The 22,038-nt window shown below is 37.0% G+C and overlaps 1 protein-coding gene across 2 annotated transcripts in view; it reads left to right on the forward strand.

Moving 5' to 3' along the window:
* Positions 1-22,038, forward strand: part of NKD2 (NKD inhibitor of WNT signaling pathway 2) — a 144,656-nt gene that overhangs the window by 116,878 nt on the left and 5,740 nt on the right. Inside the window, exons 5-8 of one of the 2 annotated variants that reach the window (XM_053714356.1) lie at positions 2,993-3,120; positions 10,860-10,955; positions 12,685-12,832; positions 14,930-15,002. In XM_053714356.1, the coding sequence (XP_053570331.1) occupies positions 2,993-3,120; positions 10,860-10,955; positions 12,685-12,832; positions 14,930-15,002 (445 nt within the window). The remainder of the gene's footprint in view (positions 1-2,992; positions 3,121-10,859; positions 10,956-12,684; positions 12,833-14,929; positions 15,003-22,038) is intronic. The other variant, XM_053714357.1, reaches the window with a different exon arrangement.

Genomic DNA, 22,038 nt, shown 5'->3' on the forward strand with positions numbered 1-22,038 from the left:
GTGCGTATGCTCAGTAGGAGCTTGTTTCCCAGAAAGTGTGTATATAAAAAGCTTGTGCAAAATTTGATAATGGAAGTAAAGTGTCTTAAACTACATTCTCTTTCTGAATCAGAAAAGTTTATTTTAACTTGAGTGTCCCTTTAAATAATAAAAATAATTCCTTTACTGTATCAGTTAACTGAAAACAGTCTGTACCACTAGTCAGCATTTATTAAAGTGTCTAATTTAAACAAATAATAGATGTGAAGATATAACAAAACTTTTACTGTTAACAGTCATTAATTTTTCCAAAAGACTATAAAAATAGAAGTATTCTTGCACTAATCAATTATTTTTAACTGTCCAGCTCTTATATGTTATCACTTCTCTATATATTACACTATTGCAGAGCTCAGCTGAAGTGACACAAAACTACCTTAGATTCACTGTACTAACAGACAGCAGCAATGCTTCCTAAATTATTCTGGATTCCTAATGACACTCTCAGGACAGAGGTGCAAGGGAGGAGCTAGGCTGCAGTGTGTCAAAATACTGTTGATCTTACTGTGTGATTATGCAAAACACCGGACTAGGTGAGCTGTTGGGGGCAAATTGATTTTTTTAATTATTTAGTCTAACAACAATTTTCATATTTTTGCCCTGTGTGTAGGAAGTTGTGTATATTTAAAACTCATGCTAAAATCAGTTAACTGCAGAATATACAGAGTTCTAAAATATGAAGATTACTGTCAGACTAAATAATGCAAAGATAAAAACAAAACAATAAATTATCTACAGCAGTAGCCAAGTAATCCCTCCTCTTTTACAGCAAATCAGCACTGCTCCTTACTTTGTGCGGAGGAGCTGTTTGTAAGGGTTTATTCTTCTGATTGGTGGCAGATTAAACATTGATCACTCAAAGAAGGTGCAACAAGGAGTCCCTGTCTAGACCTGAGTGATCAAGCAGAGTACTTGCATGCACAGCCTCACTGGCAGCTCCTGCCCATTAACTTGTGCCACACATGCCCCAGCTCAGCAGTAGCCTTCCAAATCTCCTGGAGCGGACAAAATAAATCCAGGAACACACAACAAAATCCAGGGACTGTCAGTGGAAATCAGGGACTGTTGGCAGCTATGCTGTAAGCCAGTATGGCAATAGTGTACAAATTGTACAGGGCCCAGGATGTACTTAAAATAAATAAAATATTGTAGTCCGCTATGGTTTAAGGAGGTAGGAAGTATATGTGTTCCTAGAAATATGAAAATATATCTCTCTGGCAGTCTGGTGACATAAAAAGAATAATTAAATATCATTACCTCTGCCATGTGCATGTAATAACTGCTAAAAAATGCCATATTATTAAAGGGACACTCAAGTCAAAATAAACTTTTATGATTCAGAAAGAGCATCCAATTTACTTCCATTATCAAATTTTGCACAGTCTTTTTATATTCACACTTTCTGGAGAATAAGATCCTACTGAGCATGTGCACAAGCTCACAAGGTATACTAGTCTCTGAAAGTCTTATCACATGATACAGGGCGCCAGAAAATGGGAGAAAAAATAAATTTGTCAGAAAAAAATATACTACTCATTTGAAATTCAGAATAAGTGCCATTGTATTGTCTTTTTATTACTTGTTAATGATGTAATTCTACTGCATTGAGTGGTCCTTTAACTGATATATTTTAAGGCCACCAAGGTCACACTTATAACATGTACTTGTTTGGGGGATCCAGTTGTTATTCTTTTAAAAGAAAAATCATATTAAATCATGCTACATTTTTTTGTAAGCCCCTATGTATGGTTAATGGGTGTTTCTCTGTTCAGCAATAAAGCTGTGAGCGTTTTGATTATCAACCAGTGAGCTTCTTTTCCACATACTCGTATTTTGCAGATTCTCTTCCTGTTCACTTTTAATTACAAGATTTTTTGCAGACTTGCAATAAATAAGCTAACATACTGGTTAAGTTTGAAAATGTTTTGAATTCATTATCACCTTTTTTTTTTTACACAGTAAAAAACGTGAAACATGAGTAATAACAAAGCTGATGACAGTGTACCAAAGATACCTCTGCACACATACAACTTATTGTTTTTAATATTAATAGTCATTATAAAATCTACTTACTTGTGATTTGTTTTTGCAATTATTGTTTGTGCGTTATCAGTATTTATATGGTACTCTTGCCATATGAAATGCAAACTGTAAATTGCAGCAGTATTTGGAAAAGTATTATATAAATATAGAGCTCCATTTGTTAAACTGCAAGAGCAGCTTCGGAGACCCGCAAGCGAGTCTGAAACGCTAAGACTGCTGCTACTTAACCTCTCCGCCACCTTAAGTGTGGCAGATTTCATCAGTAGGGGGCGGCACTGCACTAGCATGCTGTTTTAAACAATTTTACAAATTACTTCTATTATCTAATCTGCTTTTTTCTTTTGGTATCCTTTGTTGAAAAGCATACCTAGGTAGTCTCAGGAGCAGCAATGCATTACTGGGAGCTAACTGCTAATTGGTGGCAGCACATATATGTCTTTTGTAATTGGATCATCTGATGTGTTCAGCTAGCTCCCAGTGGTGCATTGTTGCCCCTTCAACAAAGGATTAAGCAAATTTGATAATAGAAAAAAATTAGAAAGTTGTTTACAATTGTATGTTCTGTCTGAATTAATACAGGAAAAAATGGGTTTCATGTCTCTTTAATACAATGAACAAGCAGAATGATTTTTTCAAAACCGTTCGTGATCAATTTAGTTTTTTTTTTTTCAAATAGCATTGTATTAAAATGTATATTAACAATGCACTACGGATAGCATTTAAACCAATGTAAAAAATATAATTAATACTATTATTTATTTTATTAATAAGAATTTCTATTATTATTAATAATATTATTAATAATACTAAAAATAATGATCTGTTTAAGTAACAACAAAAGCACTGCACTTTATTATCCAATAAAAAATAAATCAGATTATTCACAAGTTATTCATTTTGTTTCCAATAGTTATTTTACCCCCAGAAAAAGGAGAAGGAACTGAAGCCTTTGCTCATACCAACTGCCCAGAAGATAGTGAGAAACCTGTGACAAAGGAAACCAATAGAGGTGCAGGAAAGAAACGCATCAACATAGATGTATGTATCTGTGCTGTTATTATTTACTTTGTGTTTATATATAGATGGATAAGATAAATAGGTCTTTATGTATATAGAGTGGGATAAGATAAGGAGTTCTGTTATTCTGCGTGCTTAGAACATTTAAATGTGCATGTTCTTGAGAGAAATGGGTTGTGGTCTCAATGAACAAAAACTTTTTTTTCAAATACAAAAGTTAACCTGAAGAAGCAATTTCCTATACATTTCATACTCTATAGCTGGTATAACAAGTCATTGGAAACACAGGGGAAAACCGTTTTACAGTACAGTGTCCCTTTAACGGAACATTCCAGTGTAATTTCAGTTATAAGCAATTCTTGCAAAATATTTTTGAAAATTCACCTTATAACCCTACTATGCACCCTGGTAGCTGGGGAAATGTACTTGAAATACTCTGATCACCTAAAATGATTCCCTATTTATGTTGGGCCAGCTATTCAATTTGATGCATGCTAAAATTGCATAGTAAAATATATGTATATTAAAAAAATCATGCGGTATAATTTTCTTCATAAATGGAAAGAGTCCACAGCTGCATTCATTACTTTTGGGAAATAAGAACCTGGCCAGCAGGAGGAGGCAAAGACACCCCAGCCAAAGGTTTAAATACTCCTCCCACTTCCCTCATCCCCCAGTCAATCTTTGCCTTTCGTCCCCGGAGGTTGGCAGAAATGTGTCAGAAGTTTGTTTTCGTCTCTTATGGAGGGTAGTACTCTTCGACATGGGATGGGAGTTTTAAGTAATTCTGCCAGTCTCTCAGTGAGAGCTTGGATGAAAGTTAGAGTCCGGAGATGCAGGAAGAGTCTTTCTGCGAAACCATCCCGACTCATTTTAAAAACTCCACAAGCAATCGGCGTTGTCGAACTTCGCTTCGCTGCCTGCTTTCTTTTCTCAAGTCCATCGCAGAGGCAATGCTACTATTCGTCACACTTGAAGGTTCCTGTTCCACGGCGTAGATTTCAGTAAGATCATTTCATTTTACTTCTTCATGAATGTACTGTAATTCATTTGTTCCTGCGAACTTACATGAAAAATACAAGGGTCTCAGTGGGACTCCTTATAGTATCTTTGAATCAAGGGTTAATATCTCCTGAGGAGGATTATTGAACAGGTTTTTTTTTAATCATGTTTGCTATGTGATTCAATCTGCTCATGTGTAGTGTTAATTGGGCTTGTGGCTTTTTGGAACATAACGGCCTTTCGAAGTGACGCAACCTTACCGTTGGGTGCACTTTTTTTGTACTGTACGGTTTACCTTGTGACCAGGCATGTTTATGTTGTGGTCTCTCATTTCCGCATTCCTGACTGTGTGGCGACGGAGAATTCTAGTCCGCTGGTGTCTGGTTCATAGGAGGTGGAGAGTGCCCCAGCCATTGTGGGTGTCAGGTACCGTTTAAATTGTTTTATATTTAGTCTATTTTTTGGTATCTTTTATCCAGTTATGGAGGATACTGATGTTGAGATTGTTAAACTTTCTGATTCAGATTCTTCGTCCTGTGACGAATGCGAATTGGCCCCATTGACTCAGGTCAGTCAGTTATGTTATTTAGGCCCTTCTAGAGCGCCTTGTTCCTCGGGCTTGGGGATTCAAGGGACTGTAGAGCCATCCACCTCGGGGGCCCTGTCCTCCGGGAGGCGAGTTTCCTACCGCTCCCTACTACTACACATGCGGGTAACCCAAGTTATGTTTTTTCCTCCTCGGAGGTTGTGGCACGTTTTCACTTTTACATACTTTTGGCGCTTGCGCATTTACAAAGTCCAGATGTTTATTTGCAATTGTGTTTGTGCCCGATTGCCCCATGTCTCTCGGCCACAGGGTATGTGCAGTTCCCTGCGGGCATAACTGTTCCTGAGTGTTGTACCTTTTGTTACAGGCTGGCTCAACTTCGTGTTCTACTCAGACACGTTTTTGAGCTGTTTGGGGACCCTATCCTTCTCGGTTATGGGACTCATCAGTCTCCTCCTTCGAATGGCTCACCTTGTTAGACATGGGGGGATAAAGTAATCTCCTTTAAGTCTTGTTATCGAGATCCTTCCCAGTTATGTTGGAAGAACAGGGTTTACGTTAGGCTGGTCCTGTGGATCTTTCTGTTGTTCTTGGGCGCTAACCCTCGGGTTGCCTGTTATTTTATTTTATCCGGTTAGGATGAATTTTCTTTTTCTTTTCCATACTATGTTTCTTGCTGGAACTTTCTCTGGGATCGATACTCGCTGTTTGCTTCTACGGAAGTTGTTCGGGACACGTTAGTCCCATGTTTGTCTGTTTTTCTTTCCTCCTCTCTGATGGCGGATTTAGCCAGCTTGGCAGTTATGACCCTGGTTACAGGCTGGTCCTGCTTGGGTTCAGATCTTCTGTCTCGTGGCTTATTCAGACATGTGGCACCTATTATACCTTGCTGGTCAGGTTGGGGTGTTGAGTGCTATTAACATTATTTATGTTTCTTGTTATTTGTTTTACAAGTTTTAGCTAAGCATTCTCAAGAGGACTTGGGGGTCCGTGCGGCTCTAGGGATTGTTTCAGTCCAAAATAGCCGTCTCTCTGGTGACTGGGTCAGTGAATTTTGCTGCATCACTCTCTGTTGCTTCCGATACCCTTGGAGCCTAGAGTATTCCTTCCCACGTGGTGGGAAAATTAGAGGGTTTTAGCGCCTCTTTTCCGACGGTCAGGGCAGTGTTGCTTTAGGAAATTGTCCTTTTTGGACTTGTTCCTTTAGTGGTTCTCTTCTTCATTGAGACCTCTTGGATTGTCCATTTCTCCTTGTGGATGGGTCGTCTTTGGGGGACTTGGATTCCCTTCGGGAGTTGGTTGTTCCTTTTTCTGGACATTAGACAGTGAGGTCTTTTTAGGCTCCGGTTAGAAGAGGTCCTAGTGGTTTTCCACTCATATGGTTCAGGTATTGCCATCCAGGTGGCATCCAAACCCATGTTTTACTGTCCCCCGACTTTGAATCTGAGGTGATGTGGAGGCTTAATTTTCCGCTGTTCAGGTGACTTGTCCTCACTGTTCCGCTTGTCTCTGGAGCTTGTGGCTAGCTGGACAGCTAGCTCAGCATACAAATGCTCTGTGGCTACCCTGTACTGTAGCAAACCGAGGATCTACTCAGCCTTTCCTCCTTTCGAGGTTGATAAAATGAGCAGCGCCTTGTGTCCCTTAGGGGATTAACCGCACTTTTCAAGCACAATCATGTTAATGATGCTTGGACGCCTGTTAGCTCTAGTGTCCTTTTATGGTCCTGGCTCTCTTTGGAATGTTGGGCTCCTGCAAGGGGTTGTCTCTTCCATTTAGGTCGGGACTTGCAAGGGCTTCTTGCTCTTGTTATCAGGGTCATTCTGGATTTTTCCCTGGGTGGTCTGTTTTTTATATCAGACAAGGGATTTATGTGCCTGGAAGATTGTTTAATTGAAACATTTATGGGGCCCGGGTTTCTTGTCCTGATCTTCCGGTTGTCGAGGGTTTTACTCAGCGTTTTCTCTTTGTGGATCCCGCCGTGGGATGTTACCAGACCTTATGATCCTAGGACTGCCCTGGGGGTTCCAGTTTCCGGGGTACTTAGGCTTTGCCCTTGTTCTGGCTGTTCTGTTTTACAACTTGGCCAGATTTATTGTGAGCCGGGTCTCCTTGGGCCTTGTCTTGTGCCGGACGATACGGTTCCCTTGGGACAGCCAACTAATGTGACCTGATGGTGGCCTTTCCTGCCTAGCAAATGGAAGGTTTGCGGTTGCTCAGCTGTCACTTTTGCGCCTGTTATGTGTGCTAGCACGATGGTGTTTTAAGGGGTTCTAACGTGTTCGTCAGTGACGTGGCCTTGTGTCCTCTCGGTTCTTCCTACATTTTCCTGTCTTATGGGTAGGTGTTTAACGATGCTCTCCTCTTTAGGGGGCTCTTTGTCCTCCTTACGGAGGTGTGGCTCCCTTTTTAGGGGCCTCTCCTGTGTTTGGGAGGTTAGAACAGATGTTTATCTGGTTCAGGGATTGGTCTGTTCTTTGAGTTGTTCCTTGCTAGCCTTGCTAGATCTTCTTGGGTCTAACGCCTGCTCATTTGTCTTTTGGTTGAAGTGGCTGTGTCCATTCTTCCGCCCTTTTGGGGGACGTTCTTGGGGTTCGTTTCGGCTCCCTTACTTTCTGATCTGCCATTGCTTGGGCTGGTCCGGCTAGGCGTAGGATCTGAGATCTGTTGTTCATCTTCAGGTCTTGGGGGTGACAGTGGACCTTCTTTTTTTAGAGGTTCCGTGCCTCTCCCCCTTTGAGATCTGTAAGTAGGCTTGGCGGCCTGGATTGCCTGGAGAGTGTCCTCTGTCTTGGAGGTTGGGCAATTTCTGTCTTGGGCTGCTTCTTCCTTACGGATAGTGTTTTCTCTGTTTCTTCCTATGGATGACAGCATGTTACTGGACTCAGATGTTTATTTCTGAGTTTGCTGCTTGTAATTTTCTGTTTGCTCAGTCCCTGAGTTCTGATGTTTTGAGGACTTTGTCTTCAGCTGTCTTTTTCGGTGCTGTTGCATGATGTTTGGGAGATGTTTCTTCTCCTAGATGATGCCCGGTTGCTCCTTGTGGGTTGGGCGTCGTCTCCCCTTGTTCTCGGGATCCATTCGGGTCTATGTGAACTTGTCCTTCCTTTGAAGTTTTTTTGTTTTCCTGTATAGATTTTGCTGTACTTTTGGGGTACCCCTTGGCTTACCCTTTTCCTCTCCCTTTTGGGGATTTTGGTACTGTACTAGTAAGGGGACCGACTGCTGGGCGACGGTTCTCCTGGAGGAGTGGTGGCTCAGTGAGTCTGCTTGCGGTCTCTAGTTAGGCTTTCGGACTATCTGCGGGTCAGTGTCCTTGGGGCCTTTTCCTTCTAGTTATTTTGCCTGGCTCTGACAAAGCGGGGTTTAGTTGGGTTGTGGTTTTTTAGGACTGGTGCGCTCAGAATGGGCCGCCTATTGTACCCTCCCATTTTTGCATTCAGTGTCCTCTATAGCTTGGGTATTGTTTTCCCAAAAGTAATGAATGCAGCTGTGGACTCTTTCCATTTATGAAGAAAAACTTAAATTATGCTTACCATAGCTTAGTCCACAGCTCCCCGTCTGTATTTTTTCTGTGGGGCTTCTCTTATTTTTATTCTTCTGGCACCTTTTCACCATGGTATTTCTTCTACTGTTCCTTGTTCAGAATGACTAGGGGATTAGGGAAGTGGGAGGAGTATTTAAGCCTTTGGCTGGGGTGTCTTTGCCTCCTCCTGGTGGCCAGGTTCTTATTTCCCAAAAGTAATGAATGCAGCTGTGGACTCTTTCCATCTGAAGAAATTTTTTTTTTATCAGGTAAGCATAATTTAGGTTTTTCAGTTTAATCATTAAAAAAATATTTTAATTTGATCATATTAGCCTTTACACATGGTTCAAAGGACATTAAAGTGATGGTTAACTATATTACTACTTCAACATACTAAATGATAACTAATATCATAGCAAAGTAAACCATATTATTAATTTGCAATAGAACTATTCGTGTTTTTTTAATATTTTATATTTTTTATCCTGTAAGCCATGATTCTTCCCTCCACCCCCTCAATGGATGTATTCAACATTCTAGGGATGAATAGAGCAGCCCCACCATTTTATAACACTAATACCCATGCGTGTATGGATTCTGATTGAAAATAACGAGCTGTACAGCTACACTTCTGATTGGATGCGGGAAAATGTGATGGAAAAGAAAAACAGAGTGACAAGGGGGGCAGGCGGGGGAGCTTATAATTGCCAAATTATCACTTACAGATAAGTTTTGAAAATTCTACAAGCACTATTAGACTAATATTGGTATGCACTTCATTGTAGAATAATAGTGTTTTATCAAGTTTACCATCACTAAGCGATATTAGGTTTTCGTGTTCTTTTGCACGCAGGTTAAATTGCGCTAGTACTGTAAGTTAAAAGTAAAGGTGATGACTTGAGTTCAATTCAAGTTAACGCTCGTCAGGTTAGCGCATCCTTAGAGCAGTGTTTAACTGTTTTGCAAAACCAAAAAGTGTCACAAAACACATCGAAAATATATTACAAAGTACAGTTACACTCATAATAACAGTCTAATAAAAATTATTTCTAAAAAATATTGCATAAAAAACAATTATTTCTAAAAAATATTGCATAAACGGTTCAAAGATATGAGGTCTCAGATGTTAGGAAAAAAAAGGCAGCTAAAGGGCTTCAACATTGAGATAGATACAGATACATGTGTATATTTATATATGTGTATTTATATAAGTATATATGTATTTACAGATGTAAATACACATATAAACACATAAATACAGATGTATTCATATACCTAAGTACATTGGAGTTATTTGCAGTTAAGTAGATGAAAACATGTAAAATCATATTTATGCAACTTTCATTTTTAATTAAAGGGACATGCCACCCACATTTTTTCTTTTATGATTTAGAAAGAGAATGCAATTTTAAACATCTTTCTAATTTACTTATATTATCTAATTTGTTTTATTCTCTTGATATTCTTTGCTGAAAAGCATATCTAGATATGCTCACTAGCTGCTGATTGGTTGCTGCACATAGAAGCCTCGTGTGATTGGCTCACCATGTGCATTGCTTTTTCTTCAACTAAGGATATTTTAAAAATGAAGCAAAATAAATAATGGAAGTAAATTGTAATGTTTAAATTTCTATTCTCTATCTGAATCATGAAAGAAAGATTTTGGGTTTAGTGGCCCTTTAAGTCTTATTTACTGTAAATATTACACATTCCAATGTTCTGCACAGCAGAATATGTTCTAGCTATTTGTAAATAGATATTCCTTTATTTATCTGTATCTATCTATACCTAAATATAATTATATATAGATAGATAAGTAGATAGATAGATAGATAGATATGATATGTATGAATAAATAGAACATATTCTGCTATGTGAAGAACATGGGAATGTGAAAAAATCATATTTGCATGTCAGATTAGCACACTTGAGACTATGTGATTGGGTTTGTGCAGTAGGGTTTTTTCCACTTTTTTGCTCCATCGACTTCTATGGGGGAAATAGGTTATCGCACACGATATTGTAAGGTCGTCTTTTTGTGCGCGTGTTGGGTTAACGCAATAGCGATAACTTTTTTCTTTTTAATTAATATTACCAGTGTAATCCGATACCCTGAAAAAGTTTACTTCTAGCTCAATTAGTGCTCTAGCGAAAGCGCTTTATAGCCCTACACTCAAAATCTTGCCCTAAGGGTCTAATGATCTAAATATCTCTTCTCTGGCGTGATTATCTAAGAAATCTCATTTGTACTGCGAGGACCCTTAAGATTTCTTTACAGGCATATTTTAGCTGGAGAACTGTTTATCTCGCTATGCAGGATTATGGATGTAGAGGAGAGACACCTAAAATATAATGCTCAAACAAAACACTTGAAGATTTTGGGTAATTTCTTTCCATGCTGGTATATATATATATTTAAAGTATATTAGTTGGTAAATTATTTAAAAGAATAAGAGTTTTTTTTCTCTGCGCCAATCAAATCTGAGTCTAATTGGTGCTATTTAGAAATGGGTAATTTTTCTTCGGTTTGAAATATTTCAATATTGCTACACTTTTTTTCTTGTTTTAATTTTTGGAGAGCAGACTTCCAAATAATTTTAATATTCACAGTGAGAATTTGTAGTTAAATATACTACAATGGTCTGTATCTACTTTTTTAATATTTTGTTTCAAAATTGCTCTTAGGAACTTGAATGCGATGTGTCCGTCGAAGATGACAATCGCCAAGAATGGACCTTTACGCTTTATGATTTTGATAATAGTGGAAAAGTAACAAAGGAGGTATGCATAGTAAATTAGATGATATGGTCATTTATTGTTATTTTATTGTGTGAGGTGATAAAAAAATACGTTATAGTGAAACACATTTCCTACAGTTGTCTCTCAGACTTAAAGGGACAGTATACTGTAACATTGTTTTTCCCTTAAAGGGACAGTATTATTATTTTTTTAATATAACTGCATGTAATAGACACTACTATAAAGAATAAGATGCACAGATACCGATATAATAATCCAGTATAAAACCGTTTATAAACTTACTTAGAAGCTCCCAGTTTAGCTCTGTTGAAAAGGTAGCTGGAAAACCCACTTTAAGTAGGAAATAACAGAAACTCCCCCCCCCTTCCTCTGCATATGAAAAGACTCTTTACACAAACAGCAGCAAGCTGAAGTAGGTATACCTCGGTATTCTCCTAAAACATTGGGGCTTGGTTAGGAGTCTGAAAATCAGAGCAATGTTATTTACAAATAAGCAAAACTATAGATTTAAAAACAAAAACCTGTGTGGGCTATACAAATGAATAATCTACAAAAAATGTATGCAAAGAAAAATCGAGTGTGTAATGTCCCTTTAACGTGTTTCCAATTACTTTTTTTATCAACTGCAGAGTATGAAATGTATGAGAATTTGCTTTTTAAGGTTTATTTGTGTATATGAATTAGATGATTTTGTGTTTTGAAGCCCCAAGCTAATAACATGGGTTGAACTTGTAGGTATAACCAGATCTCATTACTTTATCACATTGTGTGTATATATATATACTTCTTTATCTTATATCTGTCTGTAAACCAAACACCAATACTTGGAGAGAACAATGGAAAATTAACATTTGATTATCTCTTCTATACCCCACTGGGTGTGTAATTTCTTCTGCTGGCTGTGTTTACACAATTTATCTATAGCTTGGACCTAAGGCCAGAAACTTTCAGAATAGGTGGGGATACCACAGGCTAAATCAACAGTTTCAAATGCCATTATAAGGGTAAAGGAAATACTTGTAAACAATTTAATACACTCCAGCAGGTAAATTGAATAATTGGGAACAAATTCAAGGGGAGAAAACAAATCTGAGTAAACTGTCCCTTTAATTTGTAAACTATTTTTTGAAGGTAGAGCCTTCTTGCATTTTTAATCAATGTCAATTGTCAATTGTCTCTTATGAGCTGAATAAAGTTTTCACATTTTGCATTTTTGGTGTGCTACTGTCATTCCTTTTTCCTTATAACAAGTTTTTGCTATATACATTCTTAACCTATTGCATACCATTCCTAACTACCCATTACATAGCATTCCTTACTAGAATTATTTTTGAAGGAATGAAAATAGCTGTACACCACATTAACCTGTACATTTTTTACATACCCTCAACTGTAAATTATTTACAGTTAGTCTTGGAAGCCCAGATGTTTGTATAAAATCTATTTTATCATGAAATCTTAGTTTCTTTATTCTTTCTTCTATTTTCTTTCTTTTATTTAAATATGAAAGAAATATTTTTAATTCAGTTTTATTAGAAATAGTACATTGTACAAAACAACAATATACATACAAACACAGTTACAAAGTATATGAACGGATTCTTAATTTTAAATAAGGATAGTTTTTTGTTTTGTTTTTTAAACTTTGAACAAAGGATTACATGATCTTTAAATAAGATTATGATGATTGTGGTTAGTAAAGTAATTAGGTTATGGATTATTTCAAGTAATAGTTTTTTTTATCTTTTAGGATATGTCAAGTTTGATGCACACAATTTATGAAGTTGTCGATCAATCTGTAAACCAGTCTTCGAATAACAGTAAAACATTGAGAGTAAAATTAACTGTAAGCCCTGAGCCATCAAGCAAGAAGAAAGAAAATGTAAACTCTCCTCATGGTGGGTATCAAACATCTCTAAGGAAGCTAGTAACATACTCATATCATATGTTGATTGATATTTTATTTGTATGCTCTGTCATTGAGTAGAATAAATATTGCACTATGAATAGCTTATGTCCAGAAATATTCTAAAAAGAAATGTACCAATTATTTTAAATTCAGTTATTTTGATATATAGATCAATATACTTGAGAACTTAAAGATATTTCAGATGAAGTAATATTTAACATTCTATCTGTCTGTCTGTCTGTCTGCCTGTCATCTATCTATCTGTCTAGATATAGATTTATAGACCTTTATAATTCTGAATCACAGAAGTCAATTTGCAATTTGAAAGCTATCAAATATATTTAATACTTTGGATGATTTTTTTTATAGTTGGAGCAATACATTCTTTCAAGTCTCATTTTCATTTTTTAAGAAGCAATTATGATTTTCCCTCAAGGCAATTACATCATGACGTTTAGCACACAACTGCATGTTTCTGCAGTATACTTGTGGTGTTTAAAATATGCCAAAGCAGTGTATGCAGCACTGGGGCACTTATTCAGTAGCTCTGATCCAGATAATACATGTATATCATAACTTCAAAAGGTCCACAACTTCAAAATTCAGTATATTTAAATTTCTTTATTCAAACATCAGATACCAATAGAACATACCGACATTTTAAGCAACCACTGCCCTTAATCATGCTCATGAACTACACATGATAGTGTCCCTTTTAAAGCCCCTACCCTTAGCACTTACAATACCAAACATTTTCATATAAGTGAAACATCTCTGTATTGGTATGTGATGTTTGAATAAAGAAAGGAAAATATGTTAAACTCAGATGCTGTACAATTCATGCTAGATATGAATTTCAAGGGGGTAGTAGCACCCCACTGTGTCACGTGCATCGTACTTATTCAATTGGTGCTGTTTCCATGTCGTTGAATGTCTGTTCCGTACAATGGTAGTAGATGCAGTAAACAGAATAGGATTCAATAGTAAATGTGAAGTACTATAATATATGCAGAATAAAATAAATATAATAAAGGATACACTGCCCAACCTTTCCAATGTGAGAAGTCCTGTTTATAATGGATTATACCTCAAAAAATTATTATTATTATTCTTTATTTATAAAGCGCCATCAGATTTTGCAGCGCTGTCCATGGGTATAAAGACAAAATTACAGTACAATACAATATAAAAGACACCAGACAAAGTTTAACAATCAAATACAGGGGGAATTAAGGGCCCTGTTATCGTGGGAACTTACAATCTAGATGGGTAGGAAAGAAGAATAAAAAGAGGACATAGCATAACAACAATAAGTAAAATGGTTCAGTTTATCTCATTGGTGAATTGGTTTCTATTGTGAGTGAATAAAAGTGGAATATCTTTTTTATTTTATTTTAATTTTATTATTTAGTACAGTAGAAACATTCACTAAATTATCCTATTATTGTAAAATAGAATAATAAAAAAAGAAAACAATTTTATTTGCTTGGTACTTAATCATGCTGAAGGTGAAAAAAGATATCCCTAGCTTCTCAATGGATGTTACCTAGTTCCTGTCCATCATCCTGAAGTCGGGTGTAAATTTGTTGGGGAAAATACTTTATTAAATTACAAATGGAATTTAAAGCATTTAACGTAAGCAATCAATCTCTCGTTTTTTGTGGCAGAATGAAATCATCCCGATCTGATCGGGATGATTGACAGCCCCTGCTTGCCGCAGTTGCTTGTGCTGCAGCGAGGTCCAGCTGACATTTTACCAGTAGCAAAACATGTCTGTCCAACTTTTGTTAAATGCAGCCCAGTCAGTGACTCTTCAGTGACTTTGTGACCTAGACCAAGATTTGGAACAATGTTAAATCCTGTGTATATTTGCATTGAGTCTATTCATGTATACAGATGCCAGGGAACATATTCAGCAGATAGCTCCTATTCTGGTGAATATGGATGTTTATGTTGAATTTTGAACAATTTAAACATAGATAAAATTATATAGTTATTTTCCACAATATAATAGGTTGCCAAATATCTTTGAATATTTATAATGATCTTTTGAGCAGAAATCATCAACATATATTGTTCATTACAGAACGTGAAGTTACTCGAACTGAACATCTTGAAGAAATGAGGACAGCTGAGAAAAGACTATCTGCTCAAGTCAGGTGAGATATTTACTCATCATAGTTGCTTTTTACCTGGCTTAGGAGTATGAACTGAGTCAACCAATTTATGCAGATATAGGGTGCAATTAGGGATACTACACTCTTACTCTCCTAGCTGATCCCAAAATGGAGTGTACTAACCTCATAAAGTGCACTCGTAGATTCAAAAGAAAATGTGTGGGAGGGATAGCGCTAACGAATAGCTGAGAGTTGATAAATCTGATAAAAACTCATATGAGATAATACATCAATATATAAGGAAAATGTAAGCAAATATATGTGGATAGGTTGAAGATTAAATATATAAAAAAGTGAAGACAAATAATAATATAGAATAATTAATAGAATGTCAAAATGGTGTTATTAATTTATAAATGCATATCTTTGTTGCCAAAAAAAATCAATCAGATTGGATATGAATGTTTGAATAAATAAATATTTATTATAACAATGATAAAAAATAAAAATAAATCTTAGAAATGACTCCTAAAAAAGATGCCGGCATCAATAAAAATATATTATATTCTTAATGACCTAAAAAGTGTACGATTGGCTGATCCGTTTACATATATTAGATCTGCAATTCTAAATAAAATTATTAGCTATCTAGAATTCTAAACAGAATTGTTAGCAACACATATAAGAATTACTGATAACTAAAAAGTCTATTGTTGAAAAAGTGCTTAATAGCAATGTTCCATAATGGAGGTTATCCGTAAGTAATATTGTTACCAATTTTATCTCCTTAGAGGATAATGTTACCGATTTGTCAGTCCAAAGACAAGATTATGCGGTTTGATGTAGAAAGTAACTGTTTTCTCTGTGTAACTTTTCTCTGCTCTGCGGTCTGTATTATACCATGGGTTTTTCAGCGTCTGTTCGCTCTCCACTTGTGTTGTCCGTCCTCCACAGCGGATGTCCAGCGTTTGAAATGGTAATGTTCCCAGATAGATCAAAATCCGGGTTAGAGTTCAGGTGGTGTCTCCAAATGGTGAAGTGCCGTTGTGCAGTGTTAGAGCCTATAGATAATAGACCTAGTAACCACCAACGATACCTCAGCTAGTTGAAAATAAAGCAAATTCTACGCATTTCAGCCGCCAGGGGCCTTTATCAAGATCTTGATAAAGGCCCCTGGCGGCTGAAACGCGTAGAATTTGCTTACTAAACCCTGAACACTTATCACTTTATTTTCAACTAGCTGAGGTATCGTTGGTGGATAGGACAGGTACATTGAGCGGTCACGGTATACTTGTGAGCTGTCTCTGCATGTATAATCCCTGCCCTAGGACCCACAAATACGAACCCAGAGTGCTTACTAGGTCTATTATCTATAGGCTCTAACACTGCACAACAGCACTTTACCATTTTGAGACACCACCTGAACTCTAACCCGGATTTTGATCTATCTGGGAACATTACCATTTCAAACGCTGGACAGTTACTTTCTACATCAAACCGCATAATCTTGTCTTTGGACTGACAAATCGGTAACATTATCCTCTAACGAGATAAAATTGGTAACAATATTACTTACGGATAACCTCCATTATGGAACATTGCTATTAAGCACTTTTTCAACAATAGACTTTTTAGTTATCAGTAATTCTTATATGTGTTGCTAACAATTCTGTTTAGAATTCTAGATAGCTAATAATTTTATTTAGAATTGCAGATCTAATATATGTAAACGGATCAGCCAATCGTACACTTTTTAGGTCATTAAGAATATAATATATTTTTATTGATGCCGGCATCTTTTTTAGGAGTCATTTCTAAGATTTATTTTTATTTTTTATCATTGTTATAATAAATATTTATTTATTTGAACATACATATCCAATCTGATTGATTTTTTTTTGCAACAAAGATATGCATTTATAAATTAATAACACCATTTTGACATTCTATTAATTATTCTATATTATTATTTGTCTTCACTTTTTTATATATTTAATCTTCAACCTATCCACATATATTTGCTTACATTTTCCTTATATATTGATGTATTATCTCATATGAGTTTTTATCAGATTTATCAACTCTCAGCTATTCGTTAGCGCTATCCCTCCCACACATTTTCTTTTCAACCAATTTATGCAGCAAGGTCTGTTACCTACCCCTAGATTTGCAAATGTATAATGTTTCCAAAATAGTAAAGGGGCATGAAACCCAAATTGTCCTTTTATGATTCAGATAGAGCATACAATGTTAAACAACTCTCCAATAACGTCTATTATAAAAATGTGCTTTATTCTTTAAGCATCCTTAGATTGGTGGCTACACATATATGCTAATATATATTAGTTCACTACTGGGAGCTAGCTGAACATATCTGGTTAGCCAGTGACATGAAGCATATATGTGTAGCCACTAATCAGCAGCTAGCTCCCAGCAGTGCGTTGCTGCTCCTAAGCATACCTATGTATGCGTTTCAACAAAGGATACCAAGAGAACAAAGCACATTAGATAATAAAAGTAAAATGGAAACTTGTTTAAATTTGCATATTCTATCTAAATCATGAAAGCTTGATTTTAAATTTTGCTGTCCCTTTAAATAACATAGAGCAGATAAATATTCAAATGCTTAGACAAATGACTGTGAGAAAACTCCCATACACCTTGATGAGCTGATGTGTTTTTTCAAAGGATTGAGTTGGTCTTTATTTAGAAATATAAATGTAGTCAAAATGTTTATGTCCTTAATATCTTAATTTATTTGGCCTAGTATTCTTAGCTGTGTTTTTTATGATTATTTTTTTTTCTCTCTCTAATGTATCATGGTATAGAGTAAAAAATGAAGGGCCAGATTACGAGTGGAGCGCTAACAGTTATGCACGGGCAAAAAGGGGTTTATCGTGGGTGTTTGTAGGCGTCGTTTTTTTCACTCGAATTACAAGTTAACGCTCGTCAGGTTAGCGCATCCTCAGAGATCTGTTTAACTGTTTGACCAATAGTAAAACAAAAACAAAACTATTTGCGCTATAAATATATAAACCTGTACCACAATTAAAATAGGTCCTTACAACCTACTAAAAGAAAGATCAAATATGTAAAAGAAAACTGTGGGCGCCTCAGGGAAGACTGGTCTAAAGCAATCTCCAATTCTATGATACAATAAATAAACAAATAAATACATTCTAATAATGTTTTTATTTGATATGGTATAAATTCAAAAAAATCTCAACTGAGAATAAAATTCAAATATGTGGACAGAAACCTGACAATATATTGCTTAAAAGTGAATTCCTATAAATTCTACTTAAGAAATAACCCTATTGTCAGTATAACTAAATAAACCTCTGCTGCAGACAGGGTAAATGGCTATACTAAGGTCCTACTAAAAAGAACTATTGAAATACAAGGCACATAGAAGATAATGATAAAAAGTAATATGGCACACAAGAAATATCTTCAATATGGCAAATAGGACTAGGAATATTTCCAATATTATTCCCAGTTATATGATCAGTTAATAAAATAGAGAGATTGTGTCCTACAACCGTATATCTCCCATAAATGATAATCCGGTGATTCTTTGAGAGAAAAATGTTATAACGTATACAACTGCTGTGCTGTTCAGTACAATATGATAAACGAGTCTAGGTACCTGTTAGTATTTCTCAAAACTCCGGAGCTCCGGGTGTCTGTTAGTATCCGTTCTGTGGAGTGGTTTTACCACCAGGAATAAATTAGCTGCCAAGAAGAAATTAGCTGCCATCAGCTCTGTGATCCTTGAAGCTGTGCACAAAAGAAAGCCGCTGAGCTCCTGTTCCCTGTACGCCTCTGGATCTGCTTTCAGCTGTTTAGTCCTCCGTGTATCCTGGAGTATGGTGTCCCTTCTCAGACACAAGAAGATTATAGCAAATACTAACAGGTACCTAGGCTCGTTGATCATATTGTGCTGAACAGCACAGCAGTTGTATACGTTATTTTTCTCTCAAAGAATCACCGGATTATCATTTATGGGAGATATACGGTTGTAGGACACAATCTTTCTATTTTATTAACTGATCATATAACTGGGAATAATATTGGAAATATTCCTAGTCCTATTTGCCATATTGAAGATATTTCTTGTGTGCCATATTACTTTTTATCATTATCTTCTATGTGCCTTGTATTTCAATAGTTCTTTTTAGTAGGACCTTAGTATAGCCATTTACCCTGTCTGCAGCAGAGGTTTATTTGGTTATACTGACAATAGGGTTATTTCTTAAGTAGAATTTATAGGAATTAATTTTTAAGCAATATATTGTCCGGTTTCTGTCCATATATTTGAATTTTATTCTCAGTTGAGATTTTTTAGAAGTTATACCATATCAAATAAAAACATTATTAGAATTTATTTATTTGTTTATTTATTGTATCATAGAATTGGCGATTGCTTTAGACCAGCCTTTCCTGAGGCGCCCAGTTTTCCTTTACATATTTAACTGTTTCACCAAACAAAAAGGTGTCACAAAACAAAACTACATTACACAATACAGTTACACTCAAAATAACACTATCTATGACAAATTATTAAAAAAAAAATATTGGACAAAAAAGTTATAAGGGCTCAAAGATATCACTTCTCAGGTGTTAGAAAAATGGCAGGCAAAACGCTTTAACATAGAGATACATACATATACATGTGCGCGCAATATTGTAAGTTCGGCTTTTTATGCTTGTCGGGTTAACGCGCACGCTAAAGCAGTTTACTTTCAACTTGTAATACGAGTGCAACCTGAAGCGCACAAAAAGCTTCTAGCGGAGTTAACACTCGAGCAGTAACATTAAATACCCCTCCACTTGTAATCTAGCACTAAATTCTGAAAGCAGCATGGTGGTTAGGTCAGCTGGAGGTCATCTGGAGAGTCAAGGAGAGTGGGAAAATCAGATCTCTGAAATCTCTTTTTTCCCCTCCATTTTATTTTAAATCCTTAGCATTAGATTTTCATTTAAAATGTTCAATGTTTGTATTTTTACAATATGTCAATAATAAGTCATAAATGTTTTTTTTCTTCTTAAATGGAAAGAGTCCACAACTGCATTCATTACTTTTGGGAAATAAGAACTTGGCCACCAGGAGGAGGCAAAGACACCCCAGCCAAAGACTTAAATACTCCTCCCACTCCCCTCATCCCCCAGTCATTCTTTGCCTTTCATCCCAGGAGGTTGACAGAGAAGTGTCAGAATTTATTTTGTCTCTTATGGAGGGTAGTACTCTTCGGCATGGGACTCGAGTTTTAAGTAGTCCTGTCAGTTTCTCAGTGAGGGCTTGGATGAAAGTTAGAGTCCGGAGATGCAGGAAGAGTCTTTCTGCGAAACCATCCCGACTCATGTTAACAGCTCCTCATGCAATCGGCGGTGTCGAACTTCGCGCCGCTGCCTGCTTTCTTCTCTCAAGTCCATGGCGGAGACGATACTACTATCCGTCACACTTGAAAGGCTGTGTTCCTGTTCCACGGCGTAGATTCCGCTAAGATCGTTTCATTTTACTTGCTTTATAAATGTACTGTAATGCAATTGTGTTCCAGAGAGGCTACTACTTTGCAAGTCTAACTTAACATAAGGGTCTTAGTGAGTCTCCTTTAGTTTCTTGGAATCGAGGGTTAATATCTCCTAAAGGGGGGTTATTGAACAGGGGGGTTTATAATCATGTTTGTTATGTGATTCAACCTGCTTATGTGTGGTGTTTACGGGCTTGTGGTTGGAACATTGAGGCCTTGGAAGTGACGCAACCTTATAGTTGGGCACGCTTTTTTGGACTATACGGTTCACCTTGTGGTCGGGCGTGGTTACATTCCATCTTCCATTTCCGCATTCCCGACTGTGTGGCGAAGGAGAAATTCTAGTTTGCAGGGGTCTGGTCATAGGAGGTGGTGAGTGCCCCAGCCATTGTTGGTGTCAGGTGCCGTTTTTTGTGTTACTTCTTTAGTCCATATTTGCTTATCCTCTATCCAGTTATGGAGGATTCTGATGCTGAGACTGTGCAAATTTCAGATTCAGTTATGGAGGATTCTGATACTGAGACTATTTTAATTTCAGATTCAGATTCTGCGTCTGGTGAAGAATCCGGATTGGCCTTTTTGTTCTGTATGCCATCTAAGAGTGCCTTGTTCCTCGGGCTCAGGGAATCAAGTGTCAGCTGAGCCATCCGCCTCTGGGGGCCCCGTCCTCCGAGAGGTGAGTTCCCTACCGCTCCATACTGCTACACTTGCGGGTAACCCAATTTCTGATTATTCCTCCACGCAGGGCGGCATGTTCCCCCCAGAGGTTGCAGCACGTTTTTTTCTTCCATATACTTTTGGCGATTATTCGTCTGCAGAGTCCAGATGTTTATGCGCATTTGTGCTCGTGCCCTATTGTCCCAGGTCTACCGCCTTGGGGTGGGCCTGTACAGTTCCCTGCTGGTGTAACTGTCCCTGAGTGTTGTGCCTTTCGTTATAGAGTGGCGAGTCTTCGCGTCTTACTTAGACTTGTTTTTCAGTTATTACATGTCTTTCTCGGATATGGGAATTTTCAGTTTATTCAAATGGTGCACCTCATTAGACATGTGGGGATGATATAATCTCCTTACTGTTCTTGTTTGAGATCCTTCCCAGTTTGTTTGGATTAGGGCTCCGTTTGGCTGGTCTAGTGGTAGGCCTGTCTTCTTATTGGGCGTTAACTTACGGGTTGCCTTATATTTTCTTTTTATCCAGTTAGGATGTCTTTTAATTTGTTTCTTACTTTCCTTCGGGAATCTTAAACTGGGATCTATACTCTCTGTTACTTCTGCAGAAGTGTTTTTGAGGACATGTTAGTCCTATGTTTGTCTGTTTCCTTCTTCCCCTCTGAGGGAGGATTTATGTGGCCTTACGGTTAGGACCCGGATACAGGCTGGTCCGGTTGGGTTCAGTTCTGTCTTGTGGCTGTTCAGACACGTAGCTCCATTCTGATTGGCTAGTCCGGTCAGGGTGCCAAGTGCTCATGTTATCATTCAACTAAGCATTCTAGAGGACCTGTGGGTCTACAAGGCAGGAAGGATTGCCTCAGTCCTTATAGCCTTCGA

Source organism: Bombina bombina, chromosome 5, assembly GCF_027579735.1.
Source record: "Bombina bombina isolate aBomBom1 chromosome 5, aBomBom1.pri, whole genome shotgun sequence".
Lineage (NCBI taxonomy): Eukaryota > Metazoa > Chordata > Amphibia > Anura > Bombinatoridae > Bombina > Bombina bombina.